This window comes from Staurois parvus, unplaced genomic scaffold (assembly GCF_062004578.1).
Source record: "Staurois parvus isolate SC_StPar_1 unplaced genomic scaffold, SC_StPar_1.0 ptg000175l, whole genome shotgun sequence".
In the NCBI taxonomy this organism is placed as follows: domain Eukaryota; kingdom Metazoa; phylum Chordata; class Amphibia; order Anura; family Ranidae; genus Staurois; species Staurois parvus.
This window is the reverse complement of record NW_028317971.1, coordinates 7419322-7447179: the sequence shown is the minus strand read 5'-3', so window position 1 is coordinate 7447179 and position 27858 is coordinate 7419322. Positions and strand designations below refer to the sequence as shown.

Below are 27858 nucleotides of genomic sequence, written 5' to 3'. Positions count from 1 at the left end.
TGTCCCTCTGAATAAGACCAGTGTGCCGCTATTGGCAGCTGGGGATGTCATTCACCATGTCCCGGCCAGCACTCGGGGATTGTCGGCAAAGCTGACGGGAGAGACCTGCGTGTAAACAACACAAGTCTCTTTTTTTGTCAGCATGGACATGCTGCTTTGTATCTCTTGGTGTGCTGTTTTACTTGGGAGATGTTCTGCTTTGTGTGGGTTTTACATTGCACAGCAGAAAGATAGTTAACCCTTTGATCACCTCAGATGTTAACCCCTTCCTGCCTAGTGTCATTCATACAGGGTCAGTGCTTTTTATTAGCACTGATCACTTGTATTAATGTCACTGGGGATGTCAGTGGCAATTACAACCCAGTGTCAAAATGACCACTGCAGTCCCGCTATAAGTTGCTGATCACACCTATACTAGTATAAAAAAAACCCCACCAGATTGGATCACGTGTGATAGGGGCCTAAAAGACATATGGACGAGTGATCTTTTACAGGCATCTTCAGCTGTCTATGCTTTTAGCTACAAGATTCCACACATATGGACAGAAACCCGAGCCAATCTGGAAATTTGTGTCATGAGTTTTTCTAAGGGACCAACACAGAAAAGTAGGACAGAAAGCAATGCTGGTAAGTGTTCCTCAAGAACTTGGTCCTGTTGATTGTCCATTGTCAAACCTCAGCTAATTGGACTAAGACAAACAGATATTGCAGCAATAGCCAGTTACAGGATTTGACCTGCAAGAGCAAAGTGACCCCTTAAGAGCATCTCAAACATTAGGTCTGCAAAATCCTAAATGAAAGAACATCTATTACAGGGACAGTAAGATGTTTACTTAAAGGATAAGTTCCCCTTTTGGACAAAAATAACAAATGGCAAATTTTTTTACCTACAAAAAAATGTGCATTTGTTATTTTTGTCCAAAGGAGCCAATAAAACAATGCACCAGCGACCAGTAGATCGCGGATGCCATGCAGGTCTCCTGCAGACCTGTCAGAATATCTGCTTGCCGTACAGGATATATGGTCAAGCAGATATTCTGACAGGAAGCTTCAATGAACTACCACGGTGCTCCACAGCGCTGTGGTAGTTCATTGAAAACTACAAGATGACAGCTGCTAAGGCTGCCGGGACTTGTAGGCATTCATTCACAGAACCCCACATGGCCCCGCTGTTTTCAAATCTGGCAGATAGTACAGGGAGAAGTCTCCCTATGTCAGAGGGAAGGTTGGAACATGTAACATATTTCAAAGGTGAACTGATCCTTGAAGACTGTGATGACAGGGTCCACTACTTGGCGAATTCTTTTTCACTGGATAGAACACAGCAATGATGCTCAGAGAAGTGAAAATCTTTTCAGGATTACCTCAATCCTCATGAATTGCTGGTTCTATTTGTTCATGAGTAGGGAACGTCTTTTCAGACTTTGCAGATCCCTTAGTATTCAAAGGGCTTTTGCGCACAGCAGAGTGAGCATGTCTAGATTGACAAGCATTTTGGTGTGACTCGTCAGGAGTCCTGATGAAGCTACGCTTGTATGTACGCGAAACTCGTTGATGTAACAAGGCGCCAGGTGACATCACATCTCTAAGCCCCCAAGCCGAGTCGCGATGGCGATAGTACATGCAGAGGGAGAGATGACCTGCCAACTACGGCCTTGAAAGCCTTACACTCTATTAGCAGATCTGGATCACATGAGCCCTCAATACGGAGACAGTTGGACTGGTAAGATGGTGTACTTACTGATTGGATCAGCCATGGGACAGTGACGGCAACTACGCACACACCTGCATAGACCTGTATAGCCCTGATCAGGTGAAGGATGACTGTTACAGCTCCCTGGCTGCACCTGCATTAAGAGTGTGCCTAATCACACATAGTTACTAGCCCTGATCTATCATTGGATGGATATTGAGGTGGAGGCATTGTGCTGTATCTGCACTAATGGTGAGCCTAATAACATTTATACAACCACTGGTCCTGCTTCAACACCGGATGTATATTGAGGCAGAGGTATTGTGCTCCTTACACCTATATTGGTGAAGTACTTACACTCACCTTACCCTCAATATCTAATGTTGTACTGAATGGGCAATCTGTCTCCTTTGTTGGCCGAATCACCTTATATTGGACAAGTTGATGTTATCAAGGTGACTGCACTTATGTCCACATAGTGAGCACCATCCTTGATCTAGATGGATTGGGATAACTCACCGTATTCTATGCTTGCTATTTATTTGTATGATACCACTTTTTTTTTTGACTCTTGTAGTCTTCACTATTGTGGACACTGTTGGTGATCTAGGGTCGGTCTCCTACTGTCTCGGAGTATTATCTAGATACTAAGTCTCATCAGCTGTACCACCAATATTTGAACCATCGATGGCATATGGGCCCCGGGGTTTGTGTACATGTACGCCCTGTAGTGCGATTTTTAGTCATATACGCGTGCGGGTGCAACGTGCAGGGGATACATGCACACAGTTAAATGATGTCCGGACATCTTTATTGTTTGACTCGGTTTTGTATGTTTATGTGTATGTTGTGGCTATTGAACACCACTTGCTATTATTAGCTTTTATGGGCAGCACAGTGGCTAAATGGTTAGCACTTCCACCTGGCAGTACTAGGGTCGTTGGTTCAAATCCCAACCACAGCACCACCTGCCTGGAGTTTGCATGTTCTCCCTGTGCCTGCGTGGGTTTCCTCCGGGTACTCCAGTTTCCTCCCATACTCCAAAGACATGCTGGTAGGTGAATTCGATCCTGTCTAAATTGGCCCTAGTATGTGTATGTATGAATGTTAGTTAGGGACCTTAGATTGTACACTCCTTGAGGGTTAGGGACTGATGTGAATGTACAATATATATGTAAAGCGCTGCGTAAATTGATGGCGCTATATAAGTGACTGAAATAAATAAATAATAGGCTTTTTAAAGCACATTCAGCAGCTGATTTATTCACTTACTGAGTATACAGCTTCTTTATTTTTTTTTTTAATCCTTGCCTATGTTCCAGTTTAAGCTGCTGCCCCAGGTCTCCTGTTTCTGGGTGGCTCCTTTATCTTGCAGCATCCTCCAGCTGAAAAAAATCATTTTGCTTGTATCTGTTGCTTTTTTTAATTTTTTTTTTAAAGTGGATAGTTAAAAGAATCTAAACATAAAAATAAGCGATAACAAAATCGGCCTCACTTGCAACTCCCATTCAAAATGTTGGTCTCTCCTTTAGCCCTTTTATTATATAATTTCAATAAAAGGAGAATTGAGTGTTAAGAGAATGACACACACTCCAGCTGTTAAAAACACTCTAAAATTTTAATGAATGCGTAAGCTTCGCCTTTCAACATTTATCTCAGCAAGCTTTATTTATAAAATTGTTTACAAAGACTTCCAAACAGGTCAGTAAAGTAATTCTATTGCATTCACTGTACAGGTTTTATAGAAAAAAGTATCAGAAATAATCCTTCCCTGTGCACTTATTTACAACATCTACTTAAACACACTGCAACTTACTGGTAGGAAACAAAATAAGATTAGGATAAATATACCAATACATAATATTGTACAAGGTTTGATTTATAACATACTATCAGCTTTAAGCCAGAATATCTTAATGTTGTGCATATAATAATTTACAGAACATACAAAAAAAAACAAAAATATAGATATTTAAATTGCGATGTACATAAAGAAATATTTTGACTATGTATAAATAGCTTCCTGCAAAAGATTTTGCTATCAGGATTCATCTAAACACTTAATTTACATATTAAAAAAAAAAAACGTTAAAAAAAAAAAATATATAAGTATTGCTGCTTTTCAGCAGTGGCCAAGATGGACTGTTCGGTTTTGAAATACGGAAGAAATGAGAACAAAGTGCCAGATTCTCAGTGTCAGGAAACAGAAAATGCCATCCATGAAATGGTCTGAAAGGTGATTTGCTTACCATACTAACCAACCCCACATTCTTCCTTTCCTATGGAAAAAGTGACAACTGGAATGTAATTGGCAGCAGTGCTTCTTTCAAACACTTTTGTACACTGAATTAAAATGAAACGTGAGCAGAAAAAACAAACATTCACATGTAAAATAAGCAAACTTTACTGCACAGGTCCTAGGAGTGGACTCCACCGTCTCAAACAGTTTCCTCTTTCCGCTGAAGCAGATGATCAAGTGCATTTCTGTTTTCCTTGCTTCTATATTTATGTACAAAAATTATACTGATAAAAAAAGTCTTGTATTCCTATGTGTATTCCCAATAATCCCCCCAATGCATCACGACCTGAAAAATAAAAAAAATGTAAACTGAACTAACAAGCATACATTCATGTATTGTACAGAGAATAATGAGTAAGAGTTTATACACTATATTGTGCACATAACAATACAAACCAAGTGCCATTGTTACATGGAAGGATATTTGCAGACTGTGTACCAAGATCAAATCAATGAAGCTACTGCACAACATTCCAATACTCTAAGTTTTCATGGCAGCACCCAACAACACGACTGTTACACATCCACTGACACATTTCATGCCTAGTGATGGTTAGCCAATGTGCTGCACATAACAGAGCCCCATTTATAATTGCATATACATGAGAGTGACATAAAAGCAACATTAAAATAATACCTGTATATAAAAACAAACTACAGAAAACAACCACAATAAAGTACAGCAGGTGCAAATGAAAAGGAATAGCAAGTTTATTTTTATATTATAAAATATATAATATGTATATCTATAAATAATGCCATGGCTATTTTGAATTATTGCTATTCCCGTCTTAATCCAAGCCATAAATATTATTTCACATACAATATCAGGAAAAGTAGTATAGTCATTGAAAGACTCTTGTAATGACTACTGTCCTTTTATCTATTTATAATTCTGGCTGTATTTGGATTGTTTACATATGTAAGTATAAAAAGGGTTTCCAGTGCACCCACCCACCACTGTCAGTCCAAGCACCAATACAAATGAAACATCAGAGGTCATGTGACTTATGTTACTGGAGCTCTAATAAGCATCATAGTTCTGTGCAACACTCTTCCTCTTGGTTTTCCATGTGCTATGCCTACCTCTGTAATGGCACATCTCCCTCTACCAACAGGAGACCTTGACTGACAATGAAAACTGGATTCTATTTTCTTTCTTCTGTATTTGTCAAAGCCTTCTGTTTTTACAGGAAGGGGTGCATCGCATAATGTTTGCAGCCGTTACCAAGGTTACTGTGGGATGCAGTGCATAATAAACCTCCTTGCTGCATATAATAAACCATCAGTATGAGACCAGTTGTATATGTTCGCCTTTTTCATGTTTGTAAACATTTCTAGAAAGATTGAGGAACCTTACAGACACAAGTTTCCACCCATCAGTTAACGACTGTCAATTCATCTTTGAAAAGTCTCCCTCGGCATCTCTCTGGAGTCCCCAAGCTAAATGCACATTTTTGTAGACAGGAACATACTGTACACCACAGATACACCCAAGGCCTTATAGATCACCCGTCAGTTTATTGCTAAAATACTATGGTTTATTTAGGTGTCTACTAAAATGTATCTAAACAGAATGTCAGGTGCTCCAATATTTACATTCTGATACTTACTAGCAATATCAAGGTTCACCACTCCATCACTTCCAATTACAATGCCCTCTACAGTAATGGCCGACAGCCTCTTAAAGAGCTCATAAAGATGTGTGAAGCATGTGTGGAAACCTGTAGATTCGTTATATAGCCAGTTGTGTATATAAAACTGGCTGACTATTTCTGAAAGGTCAGGAATGTGCATATTTTCAATATTAACTGTGGTCAATGGGACGGTCTGCTAAAAATGCATTTTAACTGCAAGAAAATAAACTATGCACACTACATTGTTCTGCAATCACACATCACATGAGAGAGATTTCATTACGTCTTTACAAAATGTGATTTCTCACTGGCTGTAACCCATATGCATTAAATGCTAGCATGTTACACTATTCATCTGGTACATTCAATGTCCACATTGTGCAGTGCTGGTTAAATATTTTAATTTTGAACACTGCCTTACTACAAACTTATTGTTGGGGTTGAACCCTCGCTTTACAATCCACCAGAACTGATGCATACAGTAGTTACAGCATATTTTTGTAATCTAATCTATACTCACCAAAAAGAAGGCTGAAGCTGTATGTCTACTTTCTGGATTCTTCTGATGAAAGTGTCGACATCATACACAAGAATTCCATTCTTTTCAAACTCCTCAGCTTCTGTGCATGGCATTACTGCATGTAGAAAGGACAATGCTGTATTAATGCTGTTAGCAATCCAAATCAAACACATTCTAACACCTTTCATTTTCGTTCTATTTCTTTTCACAGGTCCATTACTTACCAGCCACATACAATGGCTGCATCAAAAAAATGACAAATTATTCTGTGGCTAGGCTATGTACATTGAAATATTTACACCAGTCTATGCTTTTGTGAGATCCTCACTATAAGGCTCAGTGGGAGCTGGGCAGGGGCGATGCAAATGTCTCCTTTCACTTTTTCTGCATGTGTAGAAAAATGTGATTTTTGTACTTCCCATGAAAATTAATTTCTTGGAGTCCATTGAGGGAAACAGGAATGCAGAGACTTTTGTTCAATTAATGCAACCTAGGATTGGATACTTGTAAAACTGTGGACCAGCCCAGGATATTCCTTTCTGCTTCCAACATGCCTTGGTTTTTGGTAAAAGAAACACCAAGAGAAGAAAGGAATAGGACCTGTATCCCTCTTCAGTCCTGTGGCACTCCTGGATTGAAAAGTGCAAATCTCAGAACAGAGTGTTTGACTTTTCTTCTATCTGGCTTCAGCCATGTCTAGAATTAGACCCAGACATTCCAATCAAAGAGTTGGTTTCAGCACCGACTTCTGAAGGTTCAGGGCCCAGTTGAAGCTCTGCATTGTAAGGATGGTCAGGACAATGTTCACCAAAAAGGCTCCCTTAGTAGGAGGTTGTCTGCACAACGGATAATAGGGATGTCCTGAGAGTACATTAGCCATTAGCCTACAGGGCACTTATACCCCCTTCCTGCCCAGGCCAATTTCCAGCTTTCAGCACTGTTGCACTTTGAACGACAATTGCGTAGTCATGCAACACTGTACCCATATGAAATTTTTATCATTTTTTTGTGACAGATAGAGCTTTATTTTGGTGGTATTTAATCACCACTGGGTTATTTTTTCTTAAACCAAAAACCACTGAAAATTTTGAAAAAAAACAAAACGTTTTTTCTTAGTTTTTGTTATAAAATTTTGTAAATAAGTGATTTTTCTCCTTCACTGATGTGCGCTAATGAGGCTGCAGTGATGGGCACTGATAGGCTGCACTGATGGACACTGATGAGGAGGCACTGATGGGCATTGACAGGCATCACTGAAATATGGCACTGACTGGCCCTGTTAGGCGGCACTGATTGGCATTGATGGGTGATGATCAGTGTACATGTCCCCTCTGCGGAATGCCGATTACCGGCTCTCCTCTCGAGCTGTCAGCGTCCGTCATATTACTATATGGTGGGCCGGAGGTGGTTAAGGCTAGCACAGGTGGCAACTCCGTGCTGAATGGCCTTGATGTCCATAGAGACCTGGATGAAAGAAGGCTATAACAGATCTGGTGGATTCAATACAGAATTTCTAAGCCTGAATGAAGACATTTAGGGCCCTGAAATTCAAAGAAGGGACAAATACATTCTTAAGATTTGGAACAGTGAACAGGTTGGAGTAGAACCCCTAGAACAATTTTACCACAGGGACTAAGGCAATGATGCCCTGCTCTAGCCAAATACCCAGAAGGGCTGTATGCAGATCTGCTAATATTCACAGTGACACAGGCAGGTTGGATGCAATGAACCAGGGTGGGGGCTGGGAGCTAAACTCTAACTTGAAGCCCTTGGAAACCACCTCCCGCACCCAAGAATCTGAGATGCAGGTTGTCCAAGTGCCCACAAAGACTAACAGACATACATGTGGGTGTTCGCTCTTATGCTGAAGGAAATTTATGTGATGGTTTGGGGGACATGAAAGTCCAGGATCTGCAGGTGGACTGGGTGCCAGATTTACATTTGCCTTGTGAAGCGGAGGCCTAAGAGCAACAAAAAAGACTTTTCCTGGCCTCCATTGCGGAATCTGTCTGCCCAGACTGAAACCTAGGTTTCCTTTGCTGAGAAATATGGGTATTGCTGCCACTGGTGACATCCTTGATGAGGACATTTAGAGAAGTTCCAAAGAGAGCCCTTGAAGGGCATGCAGACCAAGTGGACTTCGCAGCCTTAATCCCTTCCGTGATAAGACTGATGGAAAGTGGGATAGACGAATAATGCCCAGCGGTGCTAGTAACTAGGTAGCTCCTGGTGCTCTGGCCTGCACAGCCTACTTCTAAAATATGTTTTTAGCGTCAGGGTCACACTAAAGCAATGCCATGGCTCTGGTCCAGAAAGAGATCCACAGCTAACATTTACCAGTACACACAGGTCTAAAGTTCTACAATGCAGAGGCCAGTGCATGAAGGTCACATAGCCTTGCAACAGCACTCTAAAATCAGGCTGATGAAAGGCCAATACAGATAGTTAAGCAACAATATATCAGGTATCTGGACTTGAAGAAAAAAGGGTAGCTAGCAAAAAGGTCAGCAGAGAAAAGAGATCCATCCTCCTACAGCACTAGTAAAACTAAGACAAGCTGGGAGAAGGAGGGGATATCTTGGACTGGTCCACAGTTTTGTTTGCTGGAATCCCATCCTCCTGTATGTAGCATTATAACCTCACAGGTTCTGAATTCCTGTATACCTAAAATTAACTAGGAGAAAAAAAAAAACCCCATCTAATTCAATCCTATGAAGAGGCCATTTAATATTCATCAAAACAGAAAGAGTGGAGGACTGGCTGGGAGAGTTTTCAGTATCAGGAGGAGAGTGGAATAGTGAGTATAGGACTTTGGTGGATAATAGTGAGGTAACAAAGGATAAATATTCAAAGGTATATGGTGAAGACAAAATGAGCAGTGCTCCAGTACAGAAATTAACCACTCTGGTGAATACATGTCAAATCATGTAAACCAATTATGATCCAACTAAGTATACATAAATAAAAATAAAAGGCAAATATGTGCAACCATTAAATCCACTTTTGTGTTATATTTATACAAATCAACTAAAGTCCCAAACTAAGTCCAGTTAGTGTTACATTTTTATGTGAATCAACCACAACAAAGTCCTAAACCCATTATTGCAGTAAATTGCAATATTTGAGCCTCTCTTCTTTAAAAGGAAACCTGCACCTTCCAACACATGACCACCTCCACTGGTGTGTAATAACGAAACGCTTACCCTCATTCACTGATGTCTGAAAAGGAAACCTCCACCTTCCAACCATTGACCACCTCCATTCATGTATAATAACTTAATGCTTACCCTCAGTGGGTAAGAGATCAATAAATGAGGGTAAACGTTTAGTAATTATACCTGAGTGGAGGTGTGGCTACTTGTTGGAAAGTGGAGGTTTCCTTTTGAAGAAGAAAGAACATATTGCAATTTACTGAAAGAATGGGTTTGGGACTTTGTTGTAGTTGATTCACATAAAAATATAACACAAACTGGACCTGGTTTGGGGAAAAGCACTGCACATATATGCTTTTTATTTATGTATATACAGTTGAATCATAATTGGTTGTACATAATGTGACACTTGTTCATCAGTTATTAATTTCTGTATTGAAGTGCTGCACATTTTGTTTCATTATATTTTTTCAGCGTGATGTGTGGTTCACATGGCTGGCTCTCTTTCGAATTTAAGTTTTTCATCGTACAGTGAAATATTGTGTCTTTCTGGGAGGGTTGTTTTTCATGTAAACACATATAGGCTTTCAGGGTGAAAACCATGGGTGAACTGTGCAACCTCCATTCCCTAGATCTCCTTGCTACATATTTTGGTGTGTAATGCTTTTTCTGTTGGCTGAAATAGTGATAGAATAACTACTTTCAGACTTTTTGTTCACATGTAACACTTTGTTTATTTGGGGGGGGGGGGGGGGGTTTGCAAAAAAAAATTACTTAGAACCTCCAAACATTATATATATATTTTTAAAGCAGAGGCCCTAGAGCATAAATTGGTGGGGTTTGAAATTTTTTATGTCACATGGTATTTGTGGAGTGGTTTTTCAAATGCATTTTATGGGAAAAAATAAGCTTTTTTGAATTTTATTTCTAAAAACGAAAAAACACAAAAAAAAAAACACCACAAACATAAACCTTTTTTTGTAAAATACAAAAGATGATGTTACACCAAGTAAATAGATACCAAACATATCAGGCTTTAAAATTGCGCATGCCATACAATGGTGACAATGTAAATTTTACTATCCATAGGCGAAGCTTTAAAAGCCTTTACAGGTTACCACTTTATATTTGAGCGAGCGCATGGGGTGCTTTAATATATTTTTTTTATTTTTACACTGTAATTATTTTTTGATCACGGTTATTGCTGTCACAAGAAATGTAAACATCCTGTTGACAGCAATATGCATGTGACAGATAAACTTTAGGGAAAGATCTGGGGTCCATAAGGACCCAAATCCCTTCTCTGCACTTCAGATCAGTGTTTCTGAATGCTTTAACGGAGAGCCGATCAAAGCCGATTACGGCTTCGTTCAGCTAGCCAGCATGTGCCGGCTGGTCTCTCGAGGCTCCCGATGGGACAGGAGAGCCTGAGAGAGAGGCGGAATGTCCCCTCCCGCTGCTCGTTATAGTAATACAGTGGGTGGAAAGCCGCTTTGAATGATATTACAAGAGAGCCGACCACCGGCTCTAAAAAATACAGTCCCAGTGCAGCGGCAGGCATCACTCGTATAACCACCAAAAGTCCAGCAAAGTACCATTACGTCGCTGGACGGGAAGTGGTTAAGGATTGACAAAATCATTAAGAGTTCAGATGCATGCATAATTAACCTGCAGAGGGTCTATGATAAAGAGTCTTGGGATAAGGTGTTCCCAGAACACTAAGCTATGGATAACCAGCAAAAAACAGAAGGCTACCAGGGTCTACTAAGATATTGCTGAAAAGCTGAAATCCAAGGGCGCTTTACAGAAAGGCTATGCTCCTTTGTGTATTTTAATGATAATTCTTCAAATTTAGCTTACCTATTAGTAAGCTTCAGGGTTTGATCATGCTGCATCAAGCATTTTACTAAACAATTTTGACACTTTAAAATGGAAGCTTGGCAAATATTACATTACAGTATTACATTTAAAGCCTAGCAATAATACCTGTCAAACAGACTGCAAGTCTTGAACGGATATGCTGACTCTGGAGGCTCAACAGACATTCGAGATCACTCGAGAGGTCTTTAGACCTTGAGTCACACCGATGATAAGGCAGGATTTCAATGATGTTTGATTGCTGGTAAGACTGAAGCAAAGGAATCTTAATCCGAGATGCAGACTCTGCTCTGTTGTGAGAAATGACATACACACACAGTTCAGTCATTGCAATAAAAAGGGAAAAAAATGTAACTGTTGGCGCTATATAAATCCTGAGTAATAATAATAAGAACAATAGTAATAACAATAATTAGAAAAAAAAAAACTGCTGCCAAGCTGTACAGACAGGTACATGTCAAAACACTGCTAGCAACAATTCTATTACAGGTGGAGCTCCTCCCCACCAGTACGAAGGGAGCTTTGAAAGGGAACGTTCTTATCTTTTACTTAAAATATCTAGTTTTTTTTTTTGTGCACTACCAGTATCTTCACTGGATTGAATATTTTTTTAACCACGTATATAATTTATGCTTCCATACAGTCATTCAGTAAGTTCATCAGTCTTTTACAATTGTTTACACACACATTTTGATTGGTGAATTACCATTTGCATCTTCTGTCTTCCTACATTAAAATTACCAATAGACTGGAACAAAAATGAAATCCAGTGCTAGGACTCAAATTGCAATTAAACATTACAAGCTGTCAGCTTTCATATGGAAGTGATGCAGCGACTATTACTTTACCTTCGGTTTTGGATGTCAACTTTACTGGCTGCTGTGGCCTGGGTAGAAGCTAACGGAGCATGATCTGTGCAACCCATCGCACAAAATACCAGCAGCAATGAAAATTTAAGTTGCTCCCAAGCGCTTAACATCCCTCCCCCCACAGTACCATAAATGCAGGTGTCAGGGGTGCCTACATATAAAAATGGTGTTCCACAATACATATCGCTGCACACACCAGAGGGACATTATTGTTAACTTTTAACTGATGACCTGTAGTACTTTTATAGAGTTGCCAATAGGCAATAATGTATACCATTTGCTGCCAAGGGTCCAAGCAATTTTAGATCTGAATTCCAGACAGATATTTTTTCCAGCTTGCACCAATGGAAGCATTTACCTGTATCCATACCTGTGGGAGCTGGCAATCACTGTAGCTGGCACTGCTACTACATCTACTGTTGCTGACGTCTTGCGTCTCATGCCAAGCAGCTGTCCTGCTGCCTAATGAACACAGGAGGTTGCTCACTTGGCACTGGCGTCATCCAGAACACTGCAATTTCTCAATCAATGCAAAGTGTTCTCTGATTACACAAGAAAGATATGGTCTGGTGACATCAAAAACTCCACCTCATCCAATCAAAGAAAGCTTTGAACTAAAAATTTGAACTATCACCACTACTTTATTATCCATGGTGACTACTTTCAGAAAATACAGACTGTTTGGGGGTATTAGCTAATCTTAAGGCCTAAAATGTGCATTTTAACATGTATACAAGCTCTGGCAGCAAAAAGGTTAAACATAAGGATACCTTTTATCTTCCTTAAGTTTCCTGTACTCCCCATAATGAATGAGCCATTTCCAAGCTGAAGTTCGACTCATCTTCTCCAGTATTGTCAGAACTTCTTTTAGCTTACCTACACAGAGATAAATCAATGAAAAACAAAACATTTGCTGTTAATTCATTTGGCAGAACATACTATATGCTATATATTCTCAAAATCAGCAGTTATGCAATACAGTAATGTAAAGTGATGGGTAGTACTGCTTGCAGAGTTGGGACACAGAGTATGGGGTACCTCCGCTGGGGCAAACCAATCAAATATTCTTTGACCATTAAGTGGCATTCCCTGCAACTGATGGCTTGGCATTTCACACTTTTATTCAGGGTGGGTAGCTGATTACCCTCTCATCTCATTAACTGCATTAATAGTAGTGGACAGTCAGTCAACAAAAATACAGCACAAAAGATACAAAAAAAAAAAATATAAACAGAATTGATAAATGCTAACCTATGGTTATATTTTCCAGTACAGCTCTATCAGAAACAACAAATCCACCAGTTTGAAGAAGCTCCTGGTACATCGATTCTGACAGATCTTCTGGAGCGTCCACACCAGCAAACTTAACGTTTGGGAGAAGCCTCAGCTGCAGCAAGCATGGAATCTAGAGAAACAATACACACAAATCAAACATCATTCATTTAATACACCTCAACAATTTAAGATTTATGTATATACTAATACTAATTCAAAAGGACATGATCCTGTCACCATAAGGTTTATCTTTTTTTTTTAACCCAACCCACATACACAGTTCAGTTGTGGGTGGCTTAGTGAAGGACTGAACATTATGGTAAGGTCAGCTGAGATACAAATATAAATCGCAGTGCAATTCCTTATACTAAAAGGATAACCAATTGTTTATGAGATTTGTTTTTTTTTTAGACCTACCAGTCATACAGTTGTTGCCAAAATATTATTTGTGTGCAGTTACTTGTCTTCAGAATAGCTAAACAAGTCTAAAATAAGAAAAAAAAGAAAAGGATTTCGACTTACCTGCAAGGCCACATTCCTACTTTCCATTTTCAGCAAAGTGCACAGGAAACGCGTGTTTTGCTGTACGTTTCAGAAACGCACTGAAAAACACGCATCATGTTTGCTGCGCCATTAATAATGGCACACCAAATACAGCTAGAAGATGCGTGTTCTGCGACGTGGCAAACACGCTACAAATGTCCCAAAGCGTAGCTATGCTACGTGTGAGGGTACTCCCCCGAGTAGTATTCACAGAGTAGGGTGTAGAATAGGATAAGAGTTTCCACAGAGAGAATGCAGAAAACCAGGTGCAGACCACTCTGTAGCGAATCCTTGTGGTGAAAGGGCAGGAGGAAGGGCATGAGTGAAATGTTACTCGCTGACGAAGTTAAGAATCTGCACTGGATTGTTTCCTTGTGTCTGAAGCTTTTCACCTTTTGTGAGTATATGGAAATTTGTTTCTACTAATAAATGGTACTTGTGATAATACACAAGACTGGTGCACCCCCACTTTTTCTTGTCTTATATTTACATTTTAACAATGCCTGATATACACTGCTCAAAAAAATTAAAGGAACCCTTTGAAAACATATCAGATCTCAATGGGGGAAAAAATCATGCTGGATATCTATAATGATTTGAATTCAGTCCTCTGTTGGTTGATAGTTTTAATTTCCATCAAAGACACCCCAAAAATCAAAGTGAAAAAATTATGCAACAGGCTAGTCCATTTTGCTGAAATTTCATTGCAACAACTCAAAATGGTGCTCAGTAGTTTGTATGGCCCCCCAAGTGGTTGTATGCATGCCTGACAATGTTGGGGAATGCTCCTAATGAGACCACGGATGGTGTCCTGGGGTATTTCTTCCCAGATCTGGACCAGGGCTTCACTAAGCCCCTGGACAGGTCTGAGGTGCAACCTGGCAGCGTGGGATGGATGGAAACATGATATCCCAGAGGTGTTCTATTGGATTTAGGTCAGGAGAGTGTGGGGACCATTCAATGGTATCAATGCCTTCATCCTCCAGGAACTGCCTGCATACTCTCACCACATGAGGCCGGGCATTGTTGTGCACCAGCAGGTACCCAGGACCCACTGCACCAGCGTAGGGTCTGACAATGGGTGCAAGGATTTCATCCTGATACCTAATAGCAGTCAGGGTGCCATTGTCTAGCATGTAGAGGTCTGTGCGTCCCTCCATGGATATGCCTCCCTAGACCATCAATGACCCACCACCAAAAGGTCATGTAGAACATGTTACAGGCAGTATATCGTTCTCCATGGCTTCTCCAGACCCTTTCACGTCTGTCACATGTGCTCAGAGTGAACCTGCTCTCATCTGTGAAAAGCACAGGGTGTCATTGGCGGACCTGCCAATTCTGGTGTTCAATGACAAATGCCAATCAAGCTCTATGGTGCCAGGCAGTGAGCACAGGGCCCACTAGAGGATGTCAAGCTCTCAGGCCACCCTCTAGAAGTCGGTTTCTGATTGGTCAGAGACATTCACACCAGTGGCCTGCTGGAGGTCATTTTGAAGGGCTCTGGCAGTGCTCTTCCTGTTCCTCTTTGCACAAAGGATCAGATACCGGTCCTGCTGATGGGTTAATGGACCTTCTATGGCCCTGTCCAGCTCTCCTAGAGTAACTGACTGTCTCCTGGAATCTCCTCCATGCTCTTCAGACTGTGCTGGGAGACACAGCAAACCTTCTTCATGCTACCAGTAGTGACACTGGCCCTAGCCAAATGCAAGACTAGTGAAAAACAGGCAGAAAAGATGAGTAAGGAAAAAAATGTCAGTGGCCTTCACATGTAAAACCATACCTGTTTTGGGGGTAGTCTCATTGTTGTCCATCTAGTGCACCTGTTATTAATTTAATTAACACCAAAGCAGCTGAAAATGATTAACAACCCCCTCTGCTACTTAATGGACCAGACCAATATCCCAGGAGTTTAATTGACTTGATGTTATACTCTGATTAAAAAGTGTTCCTTAAATTTTTTTGAGCAGTGTACAAAGATGTTCATGGTTATTTTTGCCAAGCTTTTCTTGCATGTGTCAAAATATTACAACTCAAGACAAACTGGTTTGACCTGTTAATACATTGTTCAGTACAGTGTATATGAATCATTAGCCATTTATGCACAGTTTGTAAAAGCAGATTTTTTTTCACAGGCTTCTCGCATTACTAAAGGATAAAAATGAGAGGGTACAAACTGCTAATCATCTACCAACACAAAGCTACAACACATTGTTTTTTTTGCAAGTCTACTAGCAGAGTTTTAAGTTGACAAACAAAAAAACAGCACAAGCAAAACTCTAAGAAAGCAACAGCACATCACTTCTTACCTCCATTTCATAAAGAAAAAACAACATTTTGAATGAACAAATTGTTAAAAAAAAAAAAAAGGATGGAAAACAAATGTAATGTTTAAAAGTCTACCTTGTGAATCTGTGAAGATACATTTTCATTCCTTAGAATAACCAGAAGTTTATTAGGTTTTTCTTGCTCATTCTCACAGAAGTCCTGTGGTTCAATCGGAGTGTAGCCATCTTTTATTAGTAACGACTGTAAAAGAAGCAATGAAAACCTGTTATGGTCCGTGATTACATTATTGTTTTTACAAAATGATAGGCCTCTTGCACACTGAATGCCTTGTTAATATCTAATTTATGGCCCCAAGCACACCTGGTATTTAGCCCCGATGCATGAGGCTCTGGCGTTTAAGAGCATGCGGTCCACTGTCCAGCCCCGTCGCCTGTCAAACCATGAGAAGCTAACCGCTGCTGTGGCTAGATTGTGCACTTAGCAGTACTTACACTTAGAGCAGTATGCGCCCAGGGACGAATGCCCAGAATGCAAGCAGTCTGTGTTCAGGACATTCATCCCTGGGCGCATACTTAATCATAGGTACCATAAGTGCACCGCCCAGACGCAGCAGCTGTCTGACTCTCAGACTTTTACAGGCTGCCAGCAGTGGGGCTGACCACTGCACCTGTGCCCTCCTCCTGCACCAGGACCAAATGCTCAGGGTCCCAGCAACCAATCACCAACTTGTTAATATTCAAAGTTAACGTCAGCAGTTCTTGCTTCCATCCTCCATCCAGTGCTATGGTGCTTCTTGCGCTTTCCTGCCTCCTGCTCTGTGTAGGGGGGCAGAGGGCCTGGCTCTGAAGGATAGGGGAGTGGGGGATGCTTGATGTGAACTAGGGAGAGCTCTAGTGTGGGGAAAAGAAGGGGGAATTTAAAGGGGTAGAGTAAACTACTGTATGTGGGGGGGGGGTTATTGAAGGGGCAGAGAGAACTACTTTGGGGAGGGGGGTTGCAAAGGGGGGGGGGGGAGAGAGAGTGAGAGTGTGTGTGTGTGTTGTGAAGCGGGGCAGAGGAAGACATTACTGTAGTGTAGGGGGTTGGGGACACGTCTGTGAATGAAGGGGAGATTGTGCTATGCGGGGTGGACTGAGGACACTGATGTAAGAATGAGATTGTGATATAAGAGGAGAGGGGGCTGTGATGTGAAGGATCCATTGGACAAACAAGTGATTCTACTGGAAGAAACTTTTACTAATCGGACCTCCATGAATTTTAATTCAATACTACTGTGCTATAACATTCACAACAGTATGAAAGCATCTGCCAAGGCAAGTAAGGAGAGCTGTGAAACAACACATTTTCATCATAGAAAATAAGCAATAAAAAATGTATATAACTCAGTTTTAAATGACCTGAGGTGGACAATACCTGGTATGACTCTCTACCTACCACATTCTTGATTCAGGTGGTATGTGCATTAGACGTACCATAAAAAGGAATTTATAAGGGTAAAGCAGAACTTTTTTGGGGGGAGGAGGAATACAGTGGGGAAGGCTTAGAATCACTGTCAGGCTTTATGGCTATCTGTTGTTCGATTGGAAAGATTCTTCCTCTGTTTTAGGGGCTTACTAGATAAGTCAAGGGAAATCTGTGGCAGGAAAACAGACAACAGTAAAAAGCTAAGAGGGGTCATGCATTTCCCTACTAAACTTTAAGTGGTTGTAAACCGAAGACATGAAATACAAACAAAGAATATCCTCTATAATGTGTACTTGTCTCAACTAAGAGCACTAAATGTCATTTCTGTCTGCCGCTTTGTTCCTATGCTATCAGCATAAGTCACTTCTGATAAGTTTTCCTGACACCAAGAGAAAAATGGTGACAGGGGAGAAACCTCCAGCAGACTGACAGCCTCAGCTCTTTTCCTGTGTGAAGGGGAATGTGCCTCTTCCCTCCAATCAGGGCTCAGAGGTCTCCTCACTGATCTCTGCAGAGTGTAACTTCAGCTCTCCACTCTCAGCTTTTCAGAGCTGAGAGATCCTGTGTAAATTCAGCACTTTAAACAGAGGATGAGAAGAGTGGGTTGCAGATAAACAGGTATCACCTGAGGTCCGCTACTTCACTGGGTGTTTACAACCACTTTAATGTAAAAATAATAATAACTACTTCGGTCTGTGCTGCTGTTGAAGAATTTTTCCCTGTCTGGTAAAAAGGTAAGGGGAACTCTTTCTAACTGAACCTTGGGCAGCAGTAAAACCTGACAGGCGTTCTAAATCTTCCCACACTCTCCAAAAAAAAAGTTTTGGCTACAGATAGAGACCTCCCTGTGTGCACTAGAATGAGGTTTATGAAAGATCTACTGTGCATGGCTAAAAGATGGACGTTTAGGACAAACCACAGCACCAGCTGCCTAGAGTTTGCAGGTTCACCTTGTGCCTGCGTGGCCTTCCTCCGGGTAGTGCGGTTTCCTCCCACACTCAAGAGACATGCTAGTAGGCAAATTGGATCCTGTCTAAATTGGCCCCAGAAAGTGCATGTATAAATGTAAGTTAGGGACTGTATTGTAGATTGTGCACCCCTTGAGGGTTAGAGACTGCTGTGAATGTACAATATATATATGTAGAGCGCTGTGAAAATTGACAATGCTATAAAAGTACCTGTAATAAATAAATATATTACAGATAGTATTTTCTGTATATACACAAGAGCACCTACATGTGTATAAATCACATGAACCAGTAAGATATGAGGGTGCAGGGACATATACAACTGAGAAAACACAACAAAAATAATCATTTCTGAATGAAACACCCATAACAGAACCCAAAGAAAATTCATATAGGGTGCAACATTTCAGGGCCCTTGCCAACTCCAGCATTGCTTTACTAGCTCTCTTTGGTACCCGTCATAGGGGCATATTTTTGCAAAAGGGCCATAAGAGGTTAAAGTGTTACTAAACCCAGGACCCTGCATCTACTATATCTGGTCTCCCACAGTACACAGAACATGGAAATGCAATTATTTTAGCAAATATAAACCGCTAAATACCTTTTCTCATCAGCAGTATATAGCAGTCTTGTGACTTCTATCAGTGTCCAGCTGAGCACTAGCTAAAGCTTGTAGGAGTTTTCTTTCTGCTCTAGGAAGATGGAAATCCCCTGACCTGTCTGGACAGTGCTGACTGCTCCTGTGCTGATCACATGCACTCTCCCAAGAAAAAAAAAAACATTCTAGCAATATATACCAAACTGAGCATGTGAATGCCTACTGTTCAGTCTGGAGATAAATGATGATCGCTTGAAAAAGGGGAGGAACAGAGAAGAAAGGATCAAACAGCCTTTTTACACAATAAAAAGGATTAACCCCTTAGGTTCCACAGTGAGTATAGCAAGCATGCTTTACTGCATATACAGACTGATATTACTGTTGTGGATTTAGTAACACTTTAACTAACCCTTTTAAGCTGTGAACAGTGATGAGGGTTAGAATCAGTCACCTTTTTACCACTGTCTCAGCACTAGAGAGATTCACTTTCTCTATTTGTCCCAATGCGATTTGTCAGAGGAGTGAAGGTGAGGGAAAATCCAAAAGTTTTTAGTTGTCAACAGAACAGAAATAAAGAGTAACCTTCCAATGGGGAGACAACTGTCTAACGGGGATTTACCTCACTTTGTAGAGCTTTCCCCTCATTTCCAGCATGTACTTGGACAGGAAGTGCAGGGAAATCCCTCAAATAGAACACTAATGGCCACAACCCCCCCCCCCCCAAAAACAAAACAAAACAAAAAGAAATGACAGGAGTTTAACCATTGCCTACGCTATACAAAGCAGAACAATATGTTTTGGCTTTTGATATGCTGTCACACCATGGTGCACAGATACATCAGTTTTTCTGCATGCATTCTGCAAGGGAACAACAAAATCATTTGTTTTCTATGTGCCCTGTTCACAACACTGGTATCACGTGTAGATTTTTTTCTGCGCAGGAATCTGCAACAAGTATAAAACTCACTGAAGCGCGCATGAAAACTGATGTCTCTGCAAGTGAAATCTGAGCGTCAGTTTCCATCAGATTTTCGGCACATATGGTGTGAACGAAGACTCAATACCCCACACTATAGCAACTGGTATGTCCCGCTGCAAAGTGTTTCTAGCTTTAGAAAATAAAAAGCCCCTTAAAACAACTATATATTTCCTATGTAGTACAATCCATATTTAATGCCTAGTTAGTGTACAGCAAGTGTTTTAATGAAAGGTTAATCAAAGCAACTTGAGTATTACCTTTGTTAATGAGAAGAATTCATCATCATCATCCTGATCAACACTAGTCTTGCCAAGATAAAAGTAACAGTTCTTTTGCGTAGACTCTCTTGCTACACCGTGTAATCTTGTGCGTAGGTTAGTGCAGAGATCAGAAATAATATTCCCAACAGTCTGTGATTTGGTGGACGCGGGGTCAAATGTCTGTCTTATTTGTCTGTCACTCTCTTCTGGTGCCAAACAAGCTGAAGTCCTCTCTACAGCAGTGCTACCCAAGCCAACACGGCTCAGCTTTAGGTGATTGGACTGAGTGCACTCCCTAATAATCACGGAGATATCGCTGTTTGGTTTCTCCAATGTGCTCTCATGCCTCAACCGGTTAAAATGATAAGGGGAAGAATATCTAGGTGTTCTTATTTTTTTAGGAGTCCTAGAATAATATGCAGGCTTGTCCCTTAGCTCATCATCATAAGCTTGGCTATAAGAACTGCTTGGGAACAAGCCCTCATGCCCTCTATAGTCTCTCCTGCGATGTGTACAATGGACTGTGATAAGAAGAGGGTTTATACACTTCTTTCTGAACCGCGGGCAGCCTGGAATTCTCCTTGAATCAAACATTGTTTGGATGGGAGGCTCAAAAATATGTACATCTGTGGATGATTTCCTTAAAACCTCCTTTAATTTACACATAAAACGCAAATGCTCCATGTCAAGGGTGTTTTGGGTGAGGTCACTTGAGACCATTCTTCTATTAGTAAATAAGCTATCAAGGTCAGATCTGCCAGGATAGATGCTTTCTTTGTGGACTGTGGGCCAGGTTCTTCCAGCATCTCTTAACTTTCTAGTTATGATAAAGCTGCTGTGACGTCTAGAGCTAGAATAATCAGTGTCTCTGTGGTATCTTGATGATACATAGTCACCTGCCTCCCGTGGTGATGTAGTGAGACCAGAACGCCTTTTAGAATGTTTTTCTTTTCTTGAATAGCTCGGTTCAGGGTGGGATGTAAGCTCTTCCGGTGGAGAACTGGGGAATTCAGAACCCTCCTTCTGTAAATATGTACTTATTAAAGGTTCTTTATAAGCTCGTACAAATTCAATGTCATCGTCTGAGGTTTCTGACCAGCGATCATACTGCTCTTTACTTATACTACCAGTATTTAATATGCAACATATTTCAGACTGGTTCTGACCAGAATCCTGATCTATGTTATCAGTGAAATCATCACGAAGTGGGGATATGTTTTTATCTTGAGAAACTGACTGCTCTGCTTCCTGACAAATAACAGGTTCAATCGAAATTATAGAAGGACTATTTGCTGTTTCCTGAACCATATTCTCTTCCAGAATTTCCGATTGTGGAGTTTGGTTCTCCTGAATTTTACTGTTGGTTTGTGCAAGGCTTTCAGAATTTATTTCATGTTCTGACAAATCCATTTTGTTAGTATCGGTCTGCTTTGTTTGCTCCCCTGTGTGTGATGTACCAGGTTTTTCATGGACAATAAATATCTCATCTTCAGAATTAGAGCTGGCATGTTGGCCAATTCCTGAACCTTGGCATATACGTTTTAATTTGAATAAAATTTCCTTACGAATTGTATTTCGCATACTTTGGGTCTGGTCTTTAGTGCTTTTTTTAGGCTGATAAGCAGAAAGGCTCACATTTATATCATCTGATGTAGGGTCACTCTGTGATTCAACGAAGAGCTGATCTACATCTTTATCAACACAACTGCTCACTAGCCGATTTGTGGCACCACCCGTATCTTGTATGAATTCATAAGACTTTGATTTCTCAACTACAGTAAATGCAGGAGTATCTTCGTTCACTGCCTCTGAATTTGGTGCTTGGAGCATCTCACAGCTATTTCCTGCTTCCATCTTATTAGGTACCATGTGATCTTCCATAATCTGCACAGGAGAGTCACGTAGATCAGTTTGCATGTTCAACAAATCTACAGATGGATTATTGTCCATGGTTTCTTTTTCAGCAAAAAGGTTCTCTCTATTATGGATCTGTAATTCTTGTTTTCTGGCAAGTGTGGAAATTGGAGTTGTATATATTTCCTCGATAGCTTTTAAGCTGAGCTTCTCAAACACAGAAATGCATTCTAAATCAGCAGCCTTACAGGATTCCAAGTCAAGCAATGAGGATTTTTGTGCTGGGCTTTCTAAATCAACAGCCTTACTGGAATCATAGCCAAGCAATGAGGACTTTTCTCCTAGGCTCTCTGAATCCACAACCTTACTGGATTTTGAACCATGCAATAAGGATTTCTCTCCAAAATTTGTGTTTGCATCTTCCTCCGATATTTCTACACTAATAAGAGGCCTAATTTCCTGGTCACGGAGTGTCTGCGTGTTACCAGGAGGATTTTCTCTCTTATCTATTTCAGAGATATTTTCCACTTCTTTAGGCTGTAAAAAATTGTAGTCAACTGCTTCTGTGCCTTTTGCCTGAAAGTTTGCAGATACTGCAGTAAGGTTGTCGATTCTATCTGCACCAAGGTCACTGGGTTGAGAAGGACTTTGACCTGTTAGGTTCTCCTTTGTGTTTTCAGTTTCATTCATCTAGAAACAAAAAAAAAAAAAAAAAGACATATTTATAGGATAGAAAGGCAAGGACCACCAGGTGCACTGTCTACCAAAAGCATTGAAATAAAAATAAATATTAAAATATCATCTCATAAGCACACAGCTATATTGTGTATTAAACAATGTCTGGGTTATTTAGAGGAAAAAAAAAAAAAAAAGAATTGTAGCCTATAACAATGAGCAAGACTGAATAATTTAGGATGAATGCAATTGATACAGCACATTTCCATTTCCTTGTTTTGGAATACACGCATTCTGTAGTCAGATAAGGCAACTTATTTCAATATTTATGCTGTTTGACCAGGCCTGCTCTCATACCTGGGCCTGCTGATTCAGCAATAATTTTGTCATTACTTAAAATAGTACTAATATCTATTTTTTTACCTTAATGCATTCTCCTTCAAGCAGCCCAGTCCATTTCTCCTTTTTTTTATAGCAAGTCTTGGCTCTCGCTTTGACAGTTGGGAACTGCGAGCAGGATTGGGGACGATTTTTTTTTTTATGTGTATAGAAGGCCCAGAATACACAACTGGATAAAAATATGTGATAGCCAGCTTTTGTGCTGGATTTTGCAAAGTGATTTTCAAACTTCTAGGAAAATTTCTTTGTGAAAAAGTGAGCAAAAATGTTTAATGTTTATGCACTGCATCTGTCAGTCAGCTTAACTTTGAGGATGGGTACATGCCTTGCCAGCTATTGTTCCTTGTTTAGCATGTTATCTTTACTACTCAAAGCTGAGCACATACAGCGGGTAAAATAAGTATTGAACACGTCGCCATTTTTCTAGGTAAATATATTTCTAAAGGCGTTATTGACATTAAATTTTCACCACGTCGATAACAACCCATGCAATCCATACATACAAAGAAACCAAAACAAATAAATGGTGACGTGTTCAATTCGTTTTTTACCCGCTTTATTCCTTATTAATGTAACCATTCCAACAATGTTTAATTTGGTCTAGTAGAATTTACTGCCACATGCTAATTTATAGGCGTATAAGCAAGTTTAATTGTACTTTGTTTCCCTTGCTCTCCTGTTTTCATAATGCTGTCTGGATTTGTTGACTGTGAAGGAATGTATGACACACTGCATACTTTAGAATTCCAAATAAATCAAGAGTAACAAAGTGGTGGACCCCTGCTTGATGGCCAATTTCTACCAGCTAAAGTCACCTAAAGCTGGCCATAGCTGAATCAAAATTCGGCAAGTTCAGCAGGGACCAGCTGAATATTGATACATGTGTGGCCACTCCTGCTTGTCAGAAGTTGATCTAACGATCAACTTCTGTCAACAGGAATGTTAGAAAAAACATTTTGATCAACCTTTTCACTATCCCACATAGACCAAGACATAAAAAAAAAAAAAAAATAGATCTCTAAAACCAGCATAATATTTTTTTGTTTTCCCAAAATATACTTACGTCAGGGCTATGATGTGTAATTTGTATGGATACTGTGTTCCGGTTTACTTGAAACCTATCATCTTCAGCGCTTCCAACATCATCCTGATGGAATACAGCCACAGGGGCATCTGCAGACATATCTACCAGATCAGGTTTTGTATTAGTATGTGACAATTTCTCATGAGTCTTCTCTGGCGATACTGGGTCAGATTTGCCTGCAGTATCTGCATTCATATCCTCGACATCTGAAATCTCACTGGAGCTTGGGCTTAATTCAAGCTTCTCCATGTTCCCAAATGAGGCAATCTATAATCAAGACAGAAGAAAAAACATAAATAGCAAAAGTATTAAGGAGCTTTTGTTATCATAATTAACAAGTTATTTTTGTGAATACAGCTGGATGAACCAGTCTTAAAGTGAACTGACCTAGCCAAAAGAAAGTGTCTTTCGCTGGCAACAGGCAGATCAAAATTTTAATCAGTGTATGGCCATCCCCACTGGACAGAAGATGAAAAGCTGGAATTTTCTTTTTAATCAGCTGCAGTACCAGTATGACCTTGTCCGAACAAGTTACTCTAGACTGTTTGACAGAAGCTGAACATCATATATAGTAGCAGATATTAGGCTCACTGATACACATTGGCAAATTTAAATACCTAGGGGTGAATATAATGCTTGAAACAAAAGCATCTAAGACCTCTAATTCCATTGCTAGACAAGTTTGGGGAGAAATAGAATATGTGGTACCAACTTCTGATTTCAGCCGTGGGCCATTGTAATCTAATTAAGATGATTTGCATGCTGCAATTCTTAAATGTATTTCACAGTTCTCATGTACGGATATCAGGCTCCTAAATTAAGAAAGTTCATTCCTTGTTTAGAGACCTTGTATGTAAAAAGGGACAGGCCAGGATAGATCATTTCAATGGCCCAAAGATATGGGTGGACAAGCACCACTGTATCCCTGATCAACTAGCTGCACAGATGCAATATCCGCTGAACTGTGCCATATCAGTACGAGTCAATCCCACATGGTTCATACTGTTAACCTGTACAACTTGCACTACAGTCACAGAATCCCTAGTGGGCAATTCTTTTATTACCAACCCCAAATGCTCAACTATACTCCTTGTGTCTAAATTGTGAACGGTGCACTACGTATTTAAATATGAGTGCTTTATGACTTTCAATCCTATTTGGACACCTGTAATCTCCCAGAACTCCAAGAGTCGGCAAATGTCAGTATTTGGACAGTGCAAAGCATCACTACACACACAATAATATAAAGGCTCTTCAACAAAATAATTTCAAGATCTCAGAATAGAGTTCTCCCTTCCCCATTATGTATTCTTTCAACACCTTCAGGTATGGCTCTGTGCACAATTCAGATCTACCCATCCCAAAATTGTGGTAGCTCACCTGTTGATGTGGTGGCCCAGGCCACATCTATAATGGGTTGGATTTCCAGGATCAATGCATTCCCCCTCCCCGCAGCTTTTGACTCTAACAAAGTTCTTCCGTGTAAACAGAGATGGAAGAGAGACCTAGATGAACTGAAGGAGGAGCAGTGGACCTATATACTGGAAGCATTCCCTATGGTGTCCCTGTCAACCTCTCAAAGCTAACTCAATTGTTTATCCTACACAGAACATACCATACCCCACAGAGGTTGTGTTAATATGGGTGTAGAGCAGAGGCAACCTGTACAAGGTGGGGACAGTCTCTGGGAAATCTTATTCATATGCTCTGGAGATGCCCAAAACGTCATAGATATTGGTCAGATGTGTTAACCACTATAAACAAAGTGCATCTTACTACCATTCCATTAGACCACAAACTATGCTTGTTTGGCATGATGGAAGAGGAATTAATCCCACCCATCATTCAGATACCTATACAAAAGGAGTGTATTTGGCCCACAAACTCATTGAGCAGAAGTAGACTGCTGTTGCTCCCCCAAGAGATGCCAGGATTAGCTCTGACTGACCTGATCACAGGACTACTTTTTTAACCAGTTCCAGCCAGAGGTATGCATATGTGTGGCCTCTCGGCAGGTGGGCTTACGGTGAGAAGCCGCATATATGTGACCTTATGTAAAGATTTTCCTGACAGAGCGTGCTCCCTGAGCCCTCCCAGCACAGTAACCATGGGGTACCGGAAAGCTCCCAATATGTACTTGCAATCAGGAGCCTTTCGTTCATGCGACTGCCAATCACAGAGATCACATGTTCGTAATACCCGCCTCCCGGCATTTAGAACTTCTTAAACGGCTGGGAGACAGCGGCGGGAAGGGGTTAAAACTATATTGCCACAATAATCTGAACAGTGCTTTACCCTAATCTTTTAAAATGTAACCTAGACTGTAAAGTACATTGTCCTTGTGTGTGTGGGTGTGTGTGTGTTTGTGGGTATGTGGAAGAGTGTGTGGGTGGAAGGGTGTGTGTGGGTGGAAGGGTGTGTGTGGGTGGGTGTCTGTAAACCATGCCAAACCTCAATAAAAATCTATCCACTTGAAAAAAATACAGCTACAAATCACCTAGCATATAAAATATGTATGGGATCACTATGTGTTTTATAGGCAAAAAGGTACAAGGTACAAGACATAATAAGAATTACCTTGCTAACATACGAATGTTCATTCTCCTGACTATAGCTAGAACAATCTGTCCATATTTCTGGAACCTGTAATAATGGAGATAAGCTGCATTAGAAGCAGAAGGCTTTCTATCTTTATGTGCACATGGGATGGTAAGGGCTTGATACGGCCATTTTCAGCTGAACTTGTATATGGAGTGTGGTTATAGGAAGCTGGTTAGAAACCTGCCCTGATCACTATCAACTGGCACCAGTTCTCTGCTCATCTTTGCTAGCAGATAAACTAGGAGTGCAAGTAGAGCCAATAATACAAGTTTATGGAATGCTCTTCAGCAGTACACCAACAGAATGCCCTGAAGACAGGCTTATCATGCTCACAAAAATGAACTGCACTCTCCTGTCTATGATTTGCTTTGCTATAGCCTTAAAACACTACGCCCTCTCCAGCCTGTGCTTAGTTCTCCTGTAGTCTCATTACTACATTCTCTCCATGGTATAGGGAGGTTAACAAGTACCTTCAAGTGGTTAGTTTAGCCATAGCGCTATCACTATTGATTCTAAAAGGGAAAATTCATATATCATTCAAGCATCTCAAAGATGCATACATAAAGTAATACACTCACAGGGGACTTTTGCACAGGAAACCCTGCTGACCCTATTCCAAGGGAACTGAGCATTCCCATTGAGAGATTTTTGATATTCATTCACATTCCTCTATAGGGAAGGAAATTCCCCTATGTCACATGTTCTTGCTTCCAAAAATAAAGATCAAATTATTTTTTCATTCTTACAGGAAGTTCTCCTAAAGTCAATACACCTTAAAATGTCACACTAAAGTGTATCTAACTTTTATTTTGTTTTTGTAATGA

At 40.4% G+C, this 27858-nt stretch overlaps 1 protein-coding gene across 5 annotated transcripts in view; it reads right to left on the bottom strand.

Moving 5' to 3' along the window:
• Nucleotides 1-3292: 3292 nt before the first annotated feature.
• The window catches only part of TASOR2 (transcription activation suppressor family member 2), a 99592-nt gene continuing 75026 nt past the window's right edge, over nt 3293-27858 (bottom strand). For 4 of the 5 annotated variants that reach the window (XM_089676889.1, XM_089676893.1, XM_089676891.1 and 1 more), the window contains 9 exons: nt 27011-27076; nt 24413-24700; nt 20419-22965; nt 16267-16392; nt 13300-13453; nt 12819-12924; nt 11288-11469; nt 6150-6264; nt 3293-4278 (listed from right to left, as the gene is read on the bottom strand). In XM_089676889.1, coding sequence (XP_089533015.1) covers nt 4272-4278; nt 6150-6264; nt 11288-11469; nt 12819-12924; nt 13300-13453; nt 16267-16392; nt 20419-22965; nt 24413-24700; nt 27011-27076 — 3591 coding nt within the window. In that variant the 3' untranslated portion in view covers nt 3293-4271. The remainder of the gene's footprint in view (nt 4279-6149; nt 6265-11287; nt 11470-12818; nt 12925-13299; nt 13454-16266; nt 16393-20418; nt 22966-24412; nt 24701-27010; nt 27077-27858) is intronic. The other variant, XM_089676892.1, reaches the window with a different exon arrangement.